Genomic DNA, 19,788 nt, shown 5'->3' on the forward strand with positions numbered 1-19,788 from the left:
GGCCATCGAGTCCAACCCCCTGCTCAATGCAGGAATCCACCCTAAAGCATCCCTGACAGATGGTTGTCCAGCTGCCTCTTGAAGGCCTCTAGTGTGGGAGAGCCCACAACCTCCCTAGGGAACTGATTCCATTGTCGTACTGCTCTAACAGTCAGGAAGTTTTTCCTGATGTCCAGCTGGAATCTGGCTTCCTTTAACTTGAGCCCGTTATTCCGTGTCCTGCACTCTGGGAGGATCGAGAAGAGATCCTGGCCCTCCTCTGTGTGACAACCTTTTAAGGATTTGAAGAGTGCTCTCATGTCTCCCCTCAATCTTCTCTTCTCCAGGCTAAACATGCCCAGTCCTTTCAGTCTCTCTTCATAGGGCTTTGTTTCCAGACCCCTGATCATCCTGGTTGCCCTCCTCTGAACACTCTCCAGCTTGTCTGCATCCTTCTTGAATTGTGGAGCCCAGAACTGGATGCAATACTCTAGATAAGGCCTAACCAGGGCCGAATAGAGAGGAACCAGTACCTCATGTGATTTGGAAGCTATACTTCTGTTAATGCAGCCCAAAATAGCATTTGCCTTGTTGAAGCTGCAGTTTGGCAAATCACACCTTCCTTTCCTATTTTGGTGAAAACCACTGACAAAAGTTATTGCGACCTGTCATGGCTTTCATTGATTTAACCAAATTCTAAGCAGCCGCTCAAGGTTTTTCTGCTGCATGAAAGCCTAGGTGAGGAACTGCTGGCAAAGTTATGTCAGGCATACTCGGTTTCCTTTTGAAGCTAGAATGTTGCTAGTACTCCAGTGTTTTCAGAGGACTTTTCTACGTTAGAGAAAAATCCTGCAGCCTTTATTGGGGCTTTGTCTCCTGGAGTCTTTGTGATCTAATGTGTAGTTTTTTTCCTTGTGAGAATTCCAGGCCAATTTTAATAAGACAAATCACCTCGGGCATTTTCCCACCGACTTCCCATACTTCTAAAAGGGGAAAGTGCCTTCCTGCCTAGGGTGACCCTATGAAAAGGAGGGCAGGGCTCCCGTATCTTTAACAATTGCATAGAAATAGGAATTTCAGCAGGTATCATTTGTATGCAGGCAGCTATACAGTTAAAGTGCAGCAGCTATACTAGAGTGACCAGATTTAAAAGAGGGCAGGGCACCTGCAGCTTTAACTGTTGTGATGAAGCTGCAGGAGCCCTGCCCTCTTTTAAATCTGGTCACTCTAGTACAGCTCCTGAACTTTAACTGTTGTGATGAAGAGGGGATTTCAACAGGTTCTCCATATATACAAAGGACACCTGCTGAAATTCCCTTTTCTATGCAACTGTTAAAGATACAGGAGCCCTGTCCTCTTTTTCATATGGTCACCCTAGCTATGGGGCAGTATGGAAAAATGATAAATGAAGGGATGAAAAGCAAGCAAAGACAGATGCTTCTAAGGGAGGTGGCTACCAGGAGGAGGGCCTTCTCTGCTGTGGCACCCGGGCTACAGAACAAGCTCCCTAGAGAGGTTCACTTGGCACCTACATTATAATTTTTTTGATGCCAGGTGAAGGCCTTATTTTCCCAGTATTTTACCAGTATATCATCTTAGTTTTTAACTTTGTGGCTTTAAATCTGTATTTTAAATGTGTATTAATCTCTGCATTGCTGCTCGCGTTTTATCCTGGTTGTGCTTTTATATCGTACGTTCGTACGCTCTTAACAGCTCAAATGTATAGAGCAAAATTTCTGACCTTGAAGAATGTATGATTTGTTTTAGCATTGCTTTTACTATGCTTGCTGTAACCCTTGGTTGAAACAATACAACAAGCACTATGTTTTTATATTGTTGTTTGCTTTATACTTTGAATTGTACTTAGGGTTTTAATTTTTGTGAACTGCCCAGAGAGCTTCGGCTACAGGCCGGTATAGAAATGCAATAAATCAGGGTGACCATATGAAAAGGAAGACAGGGCTTCTGTATTTTTATCAGTTGCCTAGAAAAGGGGATTTCAGCGAGTGTCATCTGAATGCATGCAGCACCGGGTGAAATTCCGTCTTCAGCATGACAGTTTATTTATTTATTACATTTATATACCACCCCATAGCTGAAGCTCTCTGGGAGGTTTACAAACCGCCCAGTTAAAGCTGCAGGAGCCCTGCCCTCTTTGGTATCTGGTCAAGAGGGCAGGGCTCCTGCAGCTTTAGCAGTTGTGATGAAGAGGGAATTTCACCAGGTGCTGCATGCCTACAAATGACACCTGCTGAAATTCTCTTTCCTACACAACACTTAAAAATACAGGAGCCCTGTCCTCCTTTTCATAGGATCACCTTAAATAAATAAATAAATAAGGCACAGAGACCGAGATTTTAATCAGAGTCTGCTGATGGCCTGCTCCTTTTTCCTTTTATTCGGGCTCCACGAATTCACAGGCCAAAATGGATCAAACAGCAATTTTTGACAAAGAGCAGAGGAAAAAGCCACCACCATGCTTTAATTAAACATTATTGTACAAAGCTAATAATTTGCTTGAGAAGGCGGCTAGCAACAGCTACTAGTCCTGATGGCTATGTGCTATCACCCCAGTATCTGAGGCCGTAAGCCTATATACACCAGTTGCCGGGGAACATGGGTAGGAGGGTGCTGTTGCACTTGTGTCCAGCTTGTAGGTTCCTGGTCGACAGCTGGTCAGCTGCGGTGTGAACAGAATGCTGGACTAGATGGATCCTTGGTTCCGATCCAGCAAGGCTCTTCTTATGTTCTTATATTCTTATTTTAACACATACCCACACACTCGCCAAACACAGGACTTCAAGACACAAACCCAATATTCATTACCTTTATTGATTATTAAATATAATATTAGGCTGCACTACAGACTCTTGCAAAATGCGCCTTGAGCAGGCAGCTGTGCTTATGGACCTATCCTTGTGGCAAGTTTGAACTCAAATCGTCACTGGGAGGCAAGGTTTAGTCATCACAGGTGACCGGACCAGGGCCCATTCACAAGACTACTCAGACACTAGTCAGACCCTGGCTCCCCCTGAATTTAACTGCTCCCCTCACCATGATGACGGAATATTCTGCCACACTTTTATCTAGCTGGTCCCTAGTGTGAATTCTCTGCTGGTTATTATAGTTTGATCGGACAAATAAACTCTACTCTAAGTATTCATATGTGTTCTTCTGGGTTAGCATCTTATAAAACGAAGGGATGTGTTCTTCAAACTGAAGATCTCCCCACCTTGACAGGATTACTCCCTGTGTGTATTCTCTGATGTGAGTGAAGGTGTTTACTGTGAAGGAAACTCATTCCACACTCCGAGCATTTAAAGGGCTTTTCGCGGGCGTGAATTCTTTGGTGAGAATTGAGGTGTGTGCTCTGATTGAAGCTCTTTCCACACTCCGAGCATTTATAGGGCTTCTCCTCTGTGTGAGTCCTCTGGTGTCTTTTGAGGTGCGGGCTCTGATTGAAGCTCTTCCCGCACTCTAAGCATTTGTAGGGCTTCTCCCCTGTATGGATTCTTTGATGCACTTTCAGGATTCTGCTGTCGCTGAAACTCTTTCCACACTCAGTGCATTTATAAGGCTTCTCCTGGGTGTGAGTCCTTTGATGTACATTAAGGCTTTTTTTAACACTGAAACCCTTACCGCACTCAGAGCATTTATAGGGCTTGTCCCGTGTGTGAATCCTTTGATGCACTTTAAGGCTTCTGCTATCATTGAAGCTTTTTCCACACTCAGGGCATTTATAGGGCTTCTCCCCAGTGTGTATTCTTTGATGTAATTTAAGGATCATTCTTTGACTGAAACTCTTCCCACACTCAGAACATTTATAGGGCTTTTCCTCTCTATGGATTTTTTTATGTATTTTAAGGTTTCCACTACTGCTGAAACTCTTTCCGCACTCAGAGCATTTATTTGGCTTCTCTCCTCTGTGAATTTTTTGATGTTTTTTAAGATTTCCGTTATTGCTGAAACTCTTTCCGCACTCCGTGCATTTATACAGCTTCTCCCCCGTGTGAATTTTTTGATGCAATTTTAGGACTACGCTTTGACTGAAGCTCTTTCCACACTCGGAGCACTGATAGGGCCGCTCACCTGTGTGAATTCTTTGATGTCTTTTGAGGTGCGTGCTATGGTTGAAACTCCTTCCACATTCTGGACATTTATAGGGCTTTTCCCCTGTGTGAATTCTTTGATGTTTACTCAGGTTTGAGCTCTGGCTGAACCTCTTTCCACACACAGCACACTTATAAGGCTTCTCCCCTGTATGGATCCGTTGATGTGCTTTAAGTTCTGGGCTGCGACTAAAGCCCTTTCCACACTCTGGGCATTTATACGGCTTCTCCCCTGTATGAATTCTTTGATGTCTTTTAAGGTTTCTGCTGTCACTAAAACCTTTTCCGCACACTAAGCAGTTATAAGGGTCCTTGGCTGTTTGGAATCTTGGATGCAAGCTAAGATCTGAGGAGTGATTGGTCTGCTTTCCATCCTCCAAGAATGTATATGTTTTCTCTGTTGCGTGAATTTTTTGATGTTTAGTAAAATATATCTCATGACTGAAGCTCTTTCCACACTCAGAGCATATCAACAGTTTCTCTCCGTTGTTTCCTTCATAGCTTTCCTCCAGGATCGGAATTTCATGGAAGTCAGTACCTTCAAAAACAATGGCTTTGTTCCCCCACCTCTGTTTTTCTTCCACTTTTATTCTCTGCTGCTCACCTTCTTCGTTACTCTCCCTCTCATCATCTAAAGGAATCAAGAGAGAAATCTGATGAGGGATGAATGAACCCTCAAATCAGAGAACAAATCCAACGAACTACAGTTTTGAGAAAAAATCATTTACTGACATCTCCAAATGAAGATATTCAGTTAGCAGAGCTGAGAAGACCTCTCCACCTGAGACCTTGGGAAACTAGAATTATAGAATAGTAGAGTTGGAAGGGGCCTCTAAGGCCATCGAGTCCAACCCCCTGCTCAATGCAGGAATCCACCCTAAAGCATCCCTGACAGATGCTTGTCCAGCTGCCTCTTGAAGGCCTCTAGTGTGGGAGAGCCCACAACCTCCCTAGGTAACTGATTCCATTGTCGTACTGCTCTAACAGTGAGGAAGTTTTTCCTGATGTCCAGCCGGAATCTGCCTTCCTGTAACCTGAGCCCAACTACTCCTAGTCAAAGTCGATAAGACTGGGTAGTCTTCTCTGTAACGGCACCCATCATCTGGAAACCCTCTCTCATATAGTTTGGGAGGTAGAAACCATGGCGCCTTTAAACATCCCCCTAAAAACACACCACTTCACCCAGGTTTCCCCTGGGCTGTAAGGAAACTAATTTTGCTGCTCCTTCAATTGTTTATGCTTTTAATGGTGTGTTTCTAATATTGTATTTTTAATATTGTGAACCACTGGGAGATTTTATTATATTCAGCGGTATAAAAATGCCACAAATTATCATCATCATCATCATCATCATCAATAATCATAAAATATACTGGGACAGAACAATCCATACTGACAGGACAATACCTTGCAACCGACCAGACATAACAGTTACGGACAAAAAAGAAAAACACATGTACCTCATTGACATAGCAATACCGAATGACAAAAATGTTGCAGACAAGGAAGAGGAAGAGAGAAAAATATGTACCACTGGCCATGGAAGTCAAGGAACTATGGCAACAGGAAAAGGTCACAATTATTCCATTAGTCACATCAGTCACCGGCATCGCATCAAAAACCTTCAGAAACTGGGTGTACCAAAATACATCCACACCAACATCCAGAAAGCAGTCATACTTAAAACATGCTCAATTGTCAGGAAATTCCTGACTCAGCAAAAGACAGCATGACCTGGCAAAGCCCGTCTGTCTAGAAAAACCACCACGAGTGAGAAAGAATTGATGATGATGAAAAGGAGGAAGAGGAGGAGGTTGGGATCCTTAAGGCTGACTATTCAATAGATATTTCCCCATCTTATTCCAAAAGCTGGTACTGAGGAAGATGAGAGTGGGAAGCAGGGCCATTTCACAACCCTTGCTGAAAGACTTTTTTCTAATTTTATTTTTTCCTCTTCCCTCCCCATTTATTTTTCCTAGTGTGTCATTCTTTTTAGATTATAAGCCTATCTTGTTTAACTGACTGTATGTAACCTGCTCCGGCTTTTTGGTGGTCGAAATAAATACCTGAAATCCACAATCTAGAAAATAAATTCATCTCTTTAAACCACGCCCTTTCCCAGAATTTCTCCATTTATTCTGCGTCTGTTGCTCTGACAGGTCTCTGAAGTGGGCGACATTTAGCCGGAATAAATGTCTGCTAGGAGAAGGCACAGCCTGCCACACCTGACCAAGGGTTCCGCCACACCTAAGCACCTACCGGTTGGTTCCTCAGAACCCTCGATAAATGCTTCTTCTTCTTCTTCCTGCCAGGCGATGAGGTCAGATCTGGGAACCGGGAGCCCTTTGTGGGGACAGAAATAGAGAAATCACTCCTGGCTCTTTTGACTAGGGGTGACCGCATTACACCAGTTTTAAAATCTCTTCACTGGCTGCCAATTAGTTTCCGAGCAAAGTATAAAATGTTGGTTATCAAAATCCTACATGGTTTGGGTCCAGGCTACCTGCGGGATCGCCTTCTCCCGTACAATCCGCCCCGCACACTCAGGTCCTCTGGGAAGAATTTACTCCAGCCAACGAAAACAAGGCTGACAACTGATACCCAGAGGACCTTCTCTTCTGCTGCTCCCAGACTGTGGAATGGCCTGCTGGGAGAGATCCGTCAACTTAACAGTCTTCTGGAATTTAAGAAAGCTGTAAAGACTGATCTCTTCCAGCAGGCCTGTCCAGTGGAATTTTAAATTTGCCTTTTAATAATGTGCTGCTTTTAATAATGTATTAGTTTTAAATGTTTTATACTACTCTAACAGTCAGGAAGTTTTTCCTGATGTCCAGCCGGAATCTGGCTTCCTGTAACTTGAGCCCGTTATTCCGTGTCCTGCACTCTGGGAAGATTGAGAAGAGATCCTGGCCCTCCTCTGTGTGACAACCTTTTAAGTATTTGAAGAGTGCTATCATGTCTCCCCTCAATCTTCTCTTCTCCAGGCTAAACATGCCCAGTTGTTTCAGTCTCTCTTCATAGGGCTTTGTTTCCAGACCCCTGATGCCCCCCCGCCCCAATTTAGATGGCTTTAAAAGGGGATTGGACCTATGCCAAGGCTAGCAATGGCCACTGGCCATGATGGCTATATGCTACCTCCAGTATCAGAAACGCCACGTCCCTTAACAGCAGTCTGGGGAACAGTAATGAGAGAGGGGGCTCTTGCCCCACATCATGACCTGCTTGTGGGTTTCCAAAGGCTTCAGGTTCACCCCAGTGGGAAAACAGATGCTAATATGACCCAAAGATGGAAGCTTACCCAGAGAGGCCGCAGTCTCACAACTCCACAGTTCCCCCCTGCGATTTCCTTGTGTTGAGCCCTCTGGCCTGGATCTTCCGGACTCCACTCCTCCTGCTCCATGAAACGCTGTGAAATGCACGGCCATCTCCTCGAAGGACACCAGGCTCTGAAAGAAGAAGTAAACAGGATGCGTTAGCTAGGGTGACCCTATGAAAAGGAGGACAGGGCTCCTGTATCTTTAACAGTTGCCTAGAAAAGGGAATTTCAGCAGGTCTCATTTGTATATACGGAGAACCTGGTGAAATTCCCTCTTCATCACAACAGTTAAAGGTGCAGGAGCTATACTAGAGTGAGCAGATTTAAAAGAGGGCAGGGCACCTGCAGCTTTAACTGCTGTGAGGAAGAGGAAATTTCACCAGGTTCCCCATATATACAAATGACAACTGCTGAACTCCCCTTTTCAGTACAACTGTTAAAGATACAGGAGCACTGTCCTCCTTTTCATAGGGTCACCCTACGTTAGCAGCAGCGGTTCACACAATGTGGTGCCCTTCTGCACCAAGGTGCCCTGGACACCTCTGGTGGTGCCCTCCTGGTTCCAGATTTGGTTTTTTCCCCCTTTCTTTTAATTTTAACTGGGCAGCTGACACGCCACAAAGTAAAGTCCCAGGCGTGCAAACTTAGAAAATAAAAATCTTGAGTGGCTGCAGACTAGTGCTCTGTTTTGAAGTGTGCCAAGCTGCTCGGGAAAACGAAAAAGAGAAGCAGGGGTTGGTAGCTAGATCTCCCAGAGAGAGAAGATGAGAAAAAGCCAACCATTTCAGAGGAGGTGACTGGGAGTCCATACCCAGAGGAGGAGGGGAGTTCTGCTTCTGAAGTGGAACCAGTTACCTAGGGAGGTTGTGGGCTCTCCCACACTAGAGGCCTTCAAGAGGCAGCTGGACAATCACCAGTCAGGGATGCTTTGGATTCCTGCATTGAGAGGGGGGTTGGACACGATGGCCTTGTAGGACCCTTCCAACTCTATGATTCTATGAACAGTAAAGGTGTGTTTGGGGTAGTGGTTCTCCTCCTGGAACCAGAGATTCATCAACAATGTCCAAAGCCTTTCTAAGAGGCTTCAAGAAGTATGCAGACAAGCTGGAGCGTGTTCAGAGGAGGGCAACCAGGATGATCAGGGGTCTGGAAACAAAGACCTATGAAGAGAGACTGAATGAACTGGGCATGTTTAGCCTGGAGAAGAGAAGATTGAGGGGAGACATGACAGCACTCTTCAAATGCTTAAAAGGTTGTCACACAGAGGAGGGCCAGGATCTCTTCTCGATCCTCCCAGAGTGCAGGACACGGAATAACGGGCTCAGGTTACAGGAAGCCAGATTCCGGCTGGACATCAGGAAAAACTTCCTGACTGTTAGAGCAGTATGACAATGGAATCAGTGACCTAGGGAGGTTGTAGGCTCTCCCACACTAGAGGCCTTCAAGAGGCAGCTGGACAAGCATCTGTCAGGGATGCTTTAGGGTGGATTCCTGCATTGAGCAGGGGGTTGGACACGATGGCCTTGTAGGCCCCTTCCAACTCTACTATTCTATGATTCTAGTGGGCAGCTTTGAAAGGAGGGGAAGGAAAGAGGCAGCTTCTTTCAGGACCAGGGAGGCACGCAGGGAACAGAGGCGCCCACCGTATGCCCTGCCTGCCTTCTCAACATCCTCTGCCATACCTGTTCTGGTCGCACACAAGCCCTTCCCATTCCACCACAGAGAGGAGGAGGCTTAGAAGATACGCCCGGCATCACCGCACTGTCTCCAAGTCTCGTTCCATTCCCTAAGACAAAGAAAGTGGGAAAGTATTTTATCCCCCATTTATTTATTTATTTATTACATTTCTATACCGCCCAATAGCCGGAGCTCTCTCTTCACAAAAATTAAAACCATTCAAGGTATAAAACCATAATATAAAATACAATATAGAAGCTCAACCAGATAAAAACAGCAGCAATGCAAAATTACAAAGATTATGCACACCGCCTTGGGTTCCTCAGAGGAAGAAAGGCGGGATATAAATGCAGTAATAAAATAAATAAAATAAAATAAAGAGTTTCCTCCATACATAGGCTCCTTAAGGGAAACGTTACCGTAGGTATATTTGGGAGAGGGAGGCCGTGTTGAAATATTTTATTTTGTTTATTTATTTAAAACATTTATATCCCGCCCTATATCAATAAGATCTCAGGGCGGCGTACAGATAAGCTTAGGCTGATGTACCAACTACGCCCTTATCTGGACAGAGATAGCCTAGCTACAGTTATCCATGCTCTGATAACCTCTCGTTTGGATTACTGCAATGCGTTATACGTGGGGCTGCCTTTGAAAACGGTCCGGAAGCTTCAACTGGTACAAAACAGGGCAGCCCGTTTACTAACAGGGACTGGCCAACGAGACCACATCACGCCAGTCCTTTTCCAGCTTCATTGGCTGCCAGTCCAGGTCCAGGCCCGATTCAAAATGCTGGTATTGACATTTAAAGCCCTAAACGGTTTGGGGCCAGGTTATTAGAAGGAAAGCCTCCTCCCATATGTACCTGCCCAGACCTTAAGATCATCTACAGGGGCCCTTCTCCGTGAGCCCCTGCCAAAGGAAGTGAGGCAGGAGGCTACTAGAAGGAGGGCTTTCTCCACTGTGGCACCCAGGCTGTGGAATGAGATCCCCAGAGAGGTCCGCCTGGCGCCTACACTGTACTCCCTTCGTCGCCAGCTGAAGACTTTTTTATTCTCTCAGTATTTGAACACTTAATTTTAACTTAAATTTAAATTTTACTGTTCTAACTCTGTATTTTAATCTTATATCCATTTTTGCTGCGTGGTTTTATCCTGGTTGTGCTTTTTGTACTGTATTTTGTCTTTGTGCTTTTAACCTGTGGGTTGTTTTATTATGGTTTTAATTTTTGTGAACCGCCCAGGGAGCTTCGGCTATTGGGCGGTATAAAAATGTAATAAATAAATAAATAAATAAATAAAAGCATACAGTATAAATCTGTAAATATACACAGCTAAAAACAAATTAAACCATAAATATAGCCCATTGCAATCCTTACCCAGAGAGGAAGCATCTGCGTTGCCGTCCTCCAAGCTACCCCTGAACAGCAGCCTCTGTGTCGTGTCCGATGGAACCTCTTCTGCCTCGGAGAAATCTATGGCCACCTCTGATGGCTCCTGCACATGGAATGGGAGTTGGGAGACCAAGCGATTAGGAAAACGAAAGGTTGGTGCAGGTCAAGGCCAATGCAATGAATAGTGACACCGGAAGAAATGGCGAGGAATCAGGTCTGAACTGATGGTGCTGGATATGCTGATCTGCAACGTATAAGAGACCTGTACAGCTTAACATACTGGGTGATTTTAGTTAACTAAGGTAAGGTATCCTTGCATAACGGGCAGGTTTTTAGTGGGCCTCTCGCACAACCTAATTGGTACCGAGCAAGTACAGCCACAGCTCTTTGGACGTTATCTCCTCCTTTGAGAGAAGGATATTTAGGGTGACCCTATGAAAAGGAGGACAGGGCTCCTGTATCTTTAACTGTAATGTAGAAAAGGGAATTTCAGCAGGTGTCAATTGAAGAGGGTGAAATTCTCTCCTCATCAACACAGTTAAAGCTGCAGAAGCCCTGCCCTCTTTTGTATCTAGCCACTCTACTATAGCTAGTGTAGCTTTAACTGTTGTGATGAAGAGGGAATTTCACCCACTTCAATTGACACCTGCTGAAATTCCCTTTCCTGTATTACTGTTAAAGATACAGGAGCCCTGTCCTCCTTTTCATAGGGTCACCCTAAGGATATTGCTCTTCCCTCCTGTGAGAAGCGAAAGAGAAGCGCCCCCTGCTTCTCTTGAGAAGGGAATATGCATCTCACGACAGATTGTGAGGCTTAGGAAAGACATCTATAAGATCCAGCAGGATGGCTTTGCTAGGGCGACCCTATGAAAAGGAGGACAGGGCTCCTGTAGCTTTAACAATTGCATAGAAATGGGCATTTCAGCAGGTGTCATCTGTATGCAGGCAGCCCCTGGCGAAATTTCTGCTTCACCACAACAGTTAAAGCTGCCCTCTTGACCAGTTACAAAAGCTGCTCCTGCAGCTTTAACTGTTGCGATGAAGAGGAAATTTTACCAGGGGCTGCATGCTTACAAATGACGCCTGCTGAAATGCCCTTTTCTATGCAACTGTTAAAGAAACAGGAGCCCTGTCCTCCTTTTCATAGGGTCACCCTAGCCCCACCCACCATAGAATGCAGCTGAAACAGAATTTGCTGCAGGGAGTGGTGGATTGGGACATCCCTTCCTTGGATGCTATTTGGAAAATAATTGGTTGGTGTTTGGGGGACATTATTATTATTATTATTACTATTACTATTATTATTATTATTATTATTATTATTATTTTATATAGCACCAACAATGTACTTTGTGCTGTACAAAATATACAAATAAAACAGTGATACTCTGCCTAGAGGCTTACAATCTAAAATCACATTAAAACACTTGAAGGGGGGGGGAAGGGGTTCACAAAGCCGAAATAAGAGAATAATCATAGTAATAAGAACAGTAGATCAAGCTAAAATACCCAAAGCTATTGAAAACAAATGAGTTTTCAAACGCATTTTAAAATTTACAGTGGAACTCGTGGTACGTAGTTGCTCAATATATTCAAATATATTCAATATACGTTCAATATATTCTCAGCCATTTGGCACGGCCTGCTCTCACCTGCTCCTCTTCCTGCTTCTTGACCTGTGCCTGGGTCAGGAGGAAGCCCTCTGCCAGGGCCACCGCCTGGGAACTGGTCTCTGGCACACATCCTCTGACCCAGTTCTCCATCTCCGGGGGCAGGACAGCCAGGAACTGCTCCAGGATCACCAAGTCCACGATCTGGCTTTTGGCGTGTTTCTCTGGCTTCAGCCACTGATGGCAAAGGTCGTGAAGTCGGCTGCAAACCTCTCGGGGCCCCTCGGCCTCCTGGTAGCCGAACGCCCTGAAGCGCTGGCGCTGTACGTCGGAGCTCGGCTTGTCCTCCCCCAGGATCTTCTGCACTTGTCTTTCCCAGGACTCCCTGCTGCTCCCGGGACTTTTCCCTTCCACCCGGGCTGCCGCCTCTTCCTCTTCCATCTTGGCTCTTTGCTGCTGCTCAGCCTCCAACAGGACACACACAATCTCCTTGCTTTGCGGCCGATTTCTTTCTGGAGGCGAGGACTGGCTGGATTTGAGGCGAGGGGAAGGCCACATCTTCCAAAGGTCTCGAGTCCTCCTCTGTGGACGTATCACATGTCCCAAGCAGGAAGATGCGGTGTAGAGAACCCTGGATGATCCTGGCTCTTGACTGGGGCTATTTCCTACATGGAAGGCAGACAAAAACCAAGTCTCAGAGGGACACTAGACCCTCTGGTCTAGTGCCACCCTCTGGCATGGTGGAGTGCCACCCTCTGGTCTAGTGCCACCCTCTGGCATGGTGGAGTGCCACCCTCTGGTCTAGTGCCACCCTCTGGCATGGTGGAGGCAGATCTTCCTCTTAGGGGGCACAGGCCCAAACCTTCGTCTTGCTCTGGAAACAGCCAAGGTAATATCATAGAACCACAGAATAGTAGAGTTGGAAGGGATCCCAAGGCTGTTTCCGTACCAAAACCAGGCCTGAAACCCGATTGAAATGGATCCAGCTAATCAGTCTCATCCAAGAATGTCTGGAGCTGGCCCGCAACCAACCGCTCAAGGACCTTGCCCAGGAATGGAACATTTGCTACTGGCCTGTAGTTACTAAGATTTTCTGGGTCCGAGGAAGATTACTTCAGGAGTGATCATAGCATCATAGAATAGCAGAGTCAGAAGGGGCCTACAAGGCCATCGAGTCCAACCCCCTGCTCAATGCAGGAATCCACCCTAAAGCATCCCTGACAGAGGGTTGTCCAGCTGCCTCTTGAAGGCTTCTAGTGTGGCAGAGCCCACAACCGCCCTAGGTAACTGGTTTCATTGTCAGAAAATCGTACTGCTCTAACAGTAAGGACGTTTTTCCTGATGTCCAGCCGGAATCTGGCTTCCTGTCATTTGAGCCCGTTCTTCCGTGTCCTGCACTCTGGGAGGATCGAGAAGAGATCCTGGCCCTCCTCTGTGTGACAACCTTTCAAGTCTTTGAAGAGTGCTCTCATGTCTCCCTTCAATCTTTTCAAGGCTAAACATGCCCAGTTGTGGCTGGGAATTATGGGAGTTGTGGCAGTCCAACAACACTTCAAGGGCTTCGGATTGGGGAAGGCTGATGAGGCATCTCCAGCACTGCACCAACCTAACCCAGGGGTCCCCAACGAGGAGCACACAGGCACCGTGGCAGCCGTGGGGACCTCCAACTATTCCCATGAAACACTCCACACACTGCCCCGTTCAAAACATTATTTTTATCCTTTTAAAAAACTGCAAAATATTAGGGTGCTAATTTCTTCTTCCTTTTCCTGAACCAGCTGCCGTTCAGCGAGCAGGAAGAGATGGCTTCCTTGCCTCACCCAATCTTCTTCCGTCTACACAGGCCTTTCCCTTTCTCTCTCTCTCTCTCTCTCTCTCCACTCCAAGCTTCTGGCCTTGCTCTTTCTCTCCCCAAGCCCTCTCCTTGCTCTTTCTCTCATCTTCCCTGTCCTCAGCTTTCTTCTTTCTCTCTCACTCTCATCTTGCTGTATCGCTCCGCTCCCAGCTTCGCTAGACTGCGATTTCTCCCCCCACCTTTTTACCTAGGGCGATCCTATGGAAAGGAGGACAGGGCTCCTGTATCTTTAACAGTTGTATTGAAAGAGGAATTTCAGCAGGTGTCATTTGTATACGTGCAGCACCTGGTGAAATTCCCTCTACATCCCCCAAAAAGCTGCAGGAGCCCTGCCCTCTTGACCAGATACAAAAGGGGGAGGGCTTCTGCAGTTTTAATTGTTGTGAGGAAGAAGGAATCCCACCAGCTTCTGCATGCATACAAATGACACCTGCTGAAATTCCCTTTTCTATACAACTGTTAAAGATACAGGAGCCCTGTTCTCCTTTTCATAGGGTCACCCTATTTTACCTCACTGTTTCTACACCCTCGTTCTTTCAGTCCCCTCCACCCTCTTTCCCTTGTTGTCTTCTTCTCCTTCTCCTCCTATTGGATTTAATGGTGAATCGAGGCCAGAAAGACACTAATTCCACTACCAGAACCTTTATTTATTTATTTATTAATTTATTATTGCATCTATATCCCACCTTTTTTCCTCCAAGGAACTCAAGGCGGCGTACATAATCCTCCATTTTATGCTCACAACAACAACCCTGTGAGGTAGGTTGGGCTGAGAGTCTGTGACTGGCCCAAAGTCACCCAGTGGGTTTCCATGGCTGAGTGGGGACTAGGACCCGGATCTCCCAACTTCCAGTCCGACACTATAGCCACTACACCACACTGGCTCCTATTTTCCCATCCCTCCCCTCGTTGACTTGCACTTCGCAATAGCAGCCATTATTTGACTGGTCACGTCTTCCATGGACGCCATTTTGTGGCGATTCCCACAGGTCCAAAAAGGTTGGCGACCTAAGCAATGGCCATTCCACAACTCTCCCTCCTCGTGAGTCTCCGTACCCTCAACAGCTAGGTCCGCTCTGCCCTCTCTCCAGCAAGCCTCTGTTGGATCCCTTCTCCTCTCTCCATCCGTGCTACAAACATGAACTGGTTTGAAACTGGTTTCAGTCCCTCCAGATTCACAAGTATATATCCTAATGATACAAGGAAATTAGGAAACATCAGGAAAAACTTCCTGACTGTTAGAGCAGTACGACAATGGAATCAGTTGCCTGGTGAGGTTGTGGGCTCCCCCACACTAGAGGCCTTCAAGAGGCAGCTGGACAAGCATCTGTCAGGGATGCTTTAGGGTGGATTCCTGCATTAAGCAGGGGGTTGGACTCGATGGCCTTGTAGGCCCCTTCCAACTCGGCTATTCTATGATTCTAGGACATGCACTATGAGGGCAGGCTGAAGGAACTTGTGATGTTCAGTCTGGAGAAAAGAAGTGTTCAGATACATAAAAGTGTGCCACAGGGAAGACGATCAAGAACTATTTTCTGTGGCCACAGAAATCAGGCCCCAAAATAATGGGTACAAGTTACAGCTACCTAGATTTCTATTAAAGACAAGGAAAAACTTCCTGACGGTTAGATGTGTAAAACAGGTCTACCTATGGAGGTTGTGGGTTCTCTATCTCTGGAGGATTTTAAGAAGAGGCTGGACAGCCACGTCTAGTGGATAGTTTGTCTGGTTTTCCTGCACATTGCAGAGGGTTGGACTAGATCAGTGGTTCTCAACCTGGGGCACTCCAGATGTGTTGGACTGCATCTCCCAGAATGCCCCAGCCAGCAGAGCTGGCTGGGGCATTCTGGGAGTTGTAGTCCAACACATCTGGAGCGCCCCAGGTTGAGAAAGGCTGGAGATGATCCTTGTGGTCCCATCCAACTCAACAATTCTATGTTTCTATGATCATGTTAACATTAAACATCACTAGAACAGATGGGAATTTGTAGAAATCAATCCGTAACAAAAGAAGAACCATGCTGGATCAAACTAAGGGTCCAGCATTGTGAGCACAGCGGCCAACCAGCCGGCTATGGGAAACCCACAAGCAGGCATGAGTGCAACAGCACCCTCCTGCCCATGTTCCCCAGCAACTGGTGTACATATTGGCTGCTTCACAAATCCTCAATTTGACCATTTTTTATTTATTCTTTGCATCAGCCTTCCTCAGCTTGATGCCCACCAGATGCATTAGCAGGGTGGAATTGATTTAAATCAATTTGATTTAAATCATGATTTAAATCAATTTGATTTAAATCATGATTTAAATCAATCTGATTTAAATCATGATTTAAATCACAATTTAAATCACTACTCAGAAAGACTCAATTTAATCATGTGACTTCCCCCCCAAAAAGTGCACTCTATTCATTGATTTTTTTGAAACTTAGCACTTATTTATTTATTTATTTATTTATTTATTTACTATATTTCTATAAGAGGTAAGGGGGGTTTGATTCTGTGTACATGGATTTGCAAAGGCACAATGGGATTGTGATCTCTGCAGACACAAATTCACAGTTTTGAGAACTGTAAAACCAATTCTAGACAGAAGATAATATCTAGGATAATATCTTCTAGACATAAAAAACACCCAATAATGTTACAGAAACCTCTGGAAGAGCAAGACATTGTAAATGGATGACTGGAATTCATTTACCCAAAAATTTAAACATTGCAGCCTCACGCTACATAATTAAAAACTAATCCTTATTTCATGATGAATAACCTTTGGACCATAATGTATCTTAAATAGAAAATAGCTTTAGATAGAAAACTATCTTTAGAGAGATTTTTCCTCAAAAAGCATTTTATTAAAAAAATCCGATTTAAATAAAAAAAAATCCAATTTAAATTTTAAAAATCCATTTTTTATTTTTTTTATTTTTAAGAAAACATTGATTTTTATCCACCCTGCGCATTAGGACTATTTATTTATGGTATTCCTGCAACGCCTTTCTTGAAACCAACCAAAAGAGGCTTCCACCAATTTCAAAACATAAAAGGAGAGACAGTGTGGTGTAGTGGTTAGAGTGTCGGACTGGGAGTCAGGAGATCCAGGTTCTAGTCCCCACTTGGCCATGGAAACCCGCTGGGTGACTTTGGGCCAGTCACAGACTCTCAGCCCAGCCTACCTCACAGGGTTGTTGTTGTGAGGATAAAATGGAGAAGGGGAAGATTATGTATGCCACCTTGGGTTCCTTGGAGGAAAAAAGGTGGCATATAAATGCAATAAATAAATAAATAAATAAAAAATAAAAAACATTCTCAAACAAAAACATAATCAAACCTTGGAAACCCGGAAAAGCCATAATAACTTAAAAGCCAAATTTAAAAAGCTGCGTCTTGGGAGGGGGGTAGCATTATTATTATTATTATTACATTTATATCCCAATTTTTTTCCTGCAAGGAACCCAAGGTGGCATACATAATTATCCTCTCCTCCACTTTATCCTCACAACAACCACCCTGCGAGGTGGGTTGGGCTGAGAGTCTGTGACTGGCCCAAAGTCACCCAGTGGGTTTCCATGGCCGAGTGGGGACTAGAACCCAGATCTCCCGACTCCCAGTCCGACACTCTAGCCACTACACCGGCTCTTTATGGACGTCACTGGCAGTCCCTGCTGGCACCGATGGGCACCACTTTGGTGCCCTAAGCTATTTAGAGCTTTGAAGGCTAAAACCTGCACCTTTAATTGCGCCTGGAAAACAACTCATAACCACTACAGATCTTTCGGTGGCCCTGTTCAGACAACACGCTAAACCATGCTGCTTAACCACAAAATGGTTAGCAGAATGCATTCCATTAACCATTTTGTGGTTAAACAGCATGGTTTAGCGAGTTGTCTGAATGGGGCCATCTCTTCAAATACTTGAAAGGTTGTCACACAGAGGAGGGCCAGGATCTCGTCTCGATTCTCCCAGAGTGCAGGACATGGAATAACGGGCTCAAGTTACAGGAAGCCAGATTCCAGCTGGACATCAGGAAAAACTTCCTGACTGTTTGAGCAGTACGACAATGGAACCAGTTACCTAGGGAGGTTGTGGCCTCTCCCACGCTAGAGGCCTTCAAGAGGCAGCTGGAAAACCATCTGTCAGGGATGCTTTAAGGTGGATTCCTGCATTGAGCAGGGGGTTGGACTGGATGGCCTTATAGGCCCCTTCCAACTCTACTATTCTATGATTCTATAAACGGGGCCGGTATTGGTATGATATACGGTCACGATGCCACGCACCGGTTGTCTGCCTGGCTGCTGCATTTTGCATGAATCGAAACATCTGGACACTCTTCCAATGTCAGCTGCACACTCCAAGCGCTGCGTGCGTACAAAGGACCCCCGCTGAAACCCCTCTTTCTATGCCCCGGTTAAGGATACAAAAGCCCTGCCCTCTTTTCCATAGGGTCACCCTCCTCATGGGTTCCCCGTGGTGGGCAGCTGGCCTGCCTCGGCGTGAACGCAACGCCGGACTGGATGGGGCCCTTGGTCTGATCCAGCAGGGCTCTTCTCAGGTTCTTTTCCCCAGCTGGCCGGACGGGGGGGGGCCCAGGCTGAAGCCGGTCAGTCCCCTTCTGGCTTCTCATTGGGGTTCTTTAGGACACACACACACACACACCCCGCGCAACAGAACCAGCCGGAGTGGACCGCAGTGCCCCAAAGCACCAGCCAGAAGAATGGCGCTGAAACCTTTGATTTAGGTTTGCTTTATTTGGAGTCTTTTGTTCCAGGCCAGGAAGGTGGTGTCGGGTGTCTCCCTCCCCCCTCCCCCCCCCACAGCCCACCCCACATTAGCAGAAGGGAGGAGGAAAGAAAGGTGCTCCAAGACGCAGGCCTCTGCAAGGGACCCCCAGATGGGTCAGCCCCACCGCCCAGCCCCTTTGGGGAGGGGGGATCTTTGGGGAGGGGGATCTTTGAGGAGGGGGGGTCTCAGCTCTCTCCCCCCCCCAAGGTGTCTCCCTCCCCCACATCAGCAGAGGGGAGGAGGAAAGAAAGGTGCTCCAAGACACAAGCCTCTGCAAGGGACCCCCAGACGGGTCAGCCCCACCGCCCAGCCCCTTTGGGGAGGGGGGTCTTTGGGGAGGGGGCGTCTCAGCTCTCTCCCCCCCCAAGGTGTCTCCCTCCCCCCCCACAGCCCACCCCACATTAGCAGAGGGGAGGAGGAAAGAAAGGTGCTCCAAGACGCAGGCCTCTGCAAGGGTCCCCCAGATGGGTCAGCCCCACCGCCCAGGGCCTTTGGGGAGGGGGATCTTTGGGGAGGGGGGGTCTCAGCTCTCTCCCCCCCCCAAGGTGTCTCCCTCCCCCCCCACAGCCCACCCCACATTAGCAGAGGGGAGGAGGAAAGAAAGGTGCTCCAAGACGCAGGCCTCTGCAAGGGTCCCCCAGATGGGTCAGCCCCACCGCCCAGGGCCTTTGGGGAGGGGGATCTTTGGGGAGGGGGGGTCTCAGCTCTCTCCCCCCCCCCAAGGTGTCTCCCTCCCCCCCCACAGCCCACCCCACATTAGCAGAGGGGAGGAGGAAAGAAAGGTGCTCCAAGACGCAGGCCTCTGCAAGGGTCCCCCAGATGGGTCAGCCCCACCGCCCAGGGCCTTTGGGGAGGGGGGATCTTTGGGGAGGGGGGCCTCAGCTCTCTCCCCCCCAGGTGTCTCCCTCCCCCCATGCATCCCCCTCCCCACCCCTCCAGGCCTGACCTCTCCCCTCCCACCCCTGGGGCTTCGCCATTGCGCTTTGCACTCACCAGATCCTTCGGAGGCGGGCAGGGGGGCTGCAGCGCCTGGGAAGCTCGCAGGCCCCTTGTGTGTGGGGGGCTGG

The 19,788-nt window shown here is 46.9% G+C and overlaps 1 protein-coding gene across 1 annotated transcript; it reads right to left on the reverse strand.

The window, feature by feature from the left end:
* Positions 1 to 2,819: 2,819 nt before the first annotated feature.
* Positions 2,820 to 19,788, reverse strand: LOC134396314 (zinc finger protein 345-like). Its single transcript, XM_063122762.1, has 7 exons — positions 19,715 to 19,788; positions 12,127 to 12,749; positions 10,460 to 10,577; positions 9,087 to 9,190; positions 7,387 to 7,534; positions 6,348 to 6,431; positions 2,820 to 4,719 (listed from the first exon to the last, which is right to left on the reverse strand). The coding sequence occupies exons 2-7, from the start codon at positions 12,640 to 12,642 to the stop codon at positions 3,191 to 3,193; spliced, it is 2,499 nt and encodes an 832-aa protein (XP_062978832.1). The 5' UTR covers positions 12,643 to 12,749; positions 19,715 to 19,788; the 3' UTR covers positions 2,820 to 3,190.

The sequence above is a fragment of the Elgaria multicarinata genome, chromosome 3 (genome assembly GCF_023053635.1).
Source record: "Elgaria multicarinata webbii isolate HBS135686 ecotype San Diego chromosome 3, rElgMul1.1.pri, whole genome shotgun sequence".
Classification (NCBI taxonomy): domain Eukaryota; kingdom Metazoa; phylum Chordata; class Lepidosauria; order Squamata; family Anguidae; genus Elgaria; species Elgaria multicarinata.

Excerpts from the sequence above, each read along its gene's own strand:
- LOC134396314 (XM_063122762.1), bottom strand. The coding sequence starts at position 12,642 with ATGTGGCCTTCCCCTCGCCTCAAATCCAGCCAGTCCTCGCCTCCAGAA. Across the intron at positions 9,191-10,459 it reads CGCAGATGCTTCCTCTCTGG|GGAATGGAACGAGACTTGGA; the intron begins GTAAGGATTGCA and ends TCTTTGTCTTAG. Across the intron at positions 6,432-7,386 it reads TGAGACTGCGGCCTCTCTGG|GGCTCCCGGTTCCCAGATCT; the intron begins GTAAGCTTCCAT and ends GTCCCCACAAAG.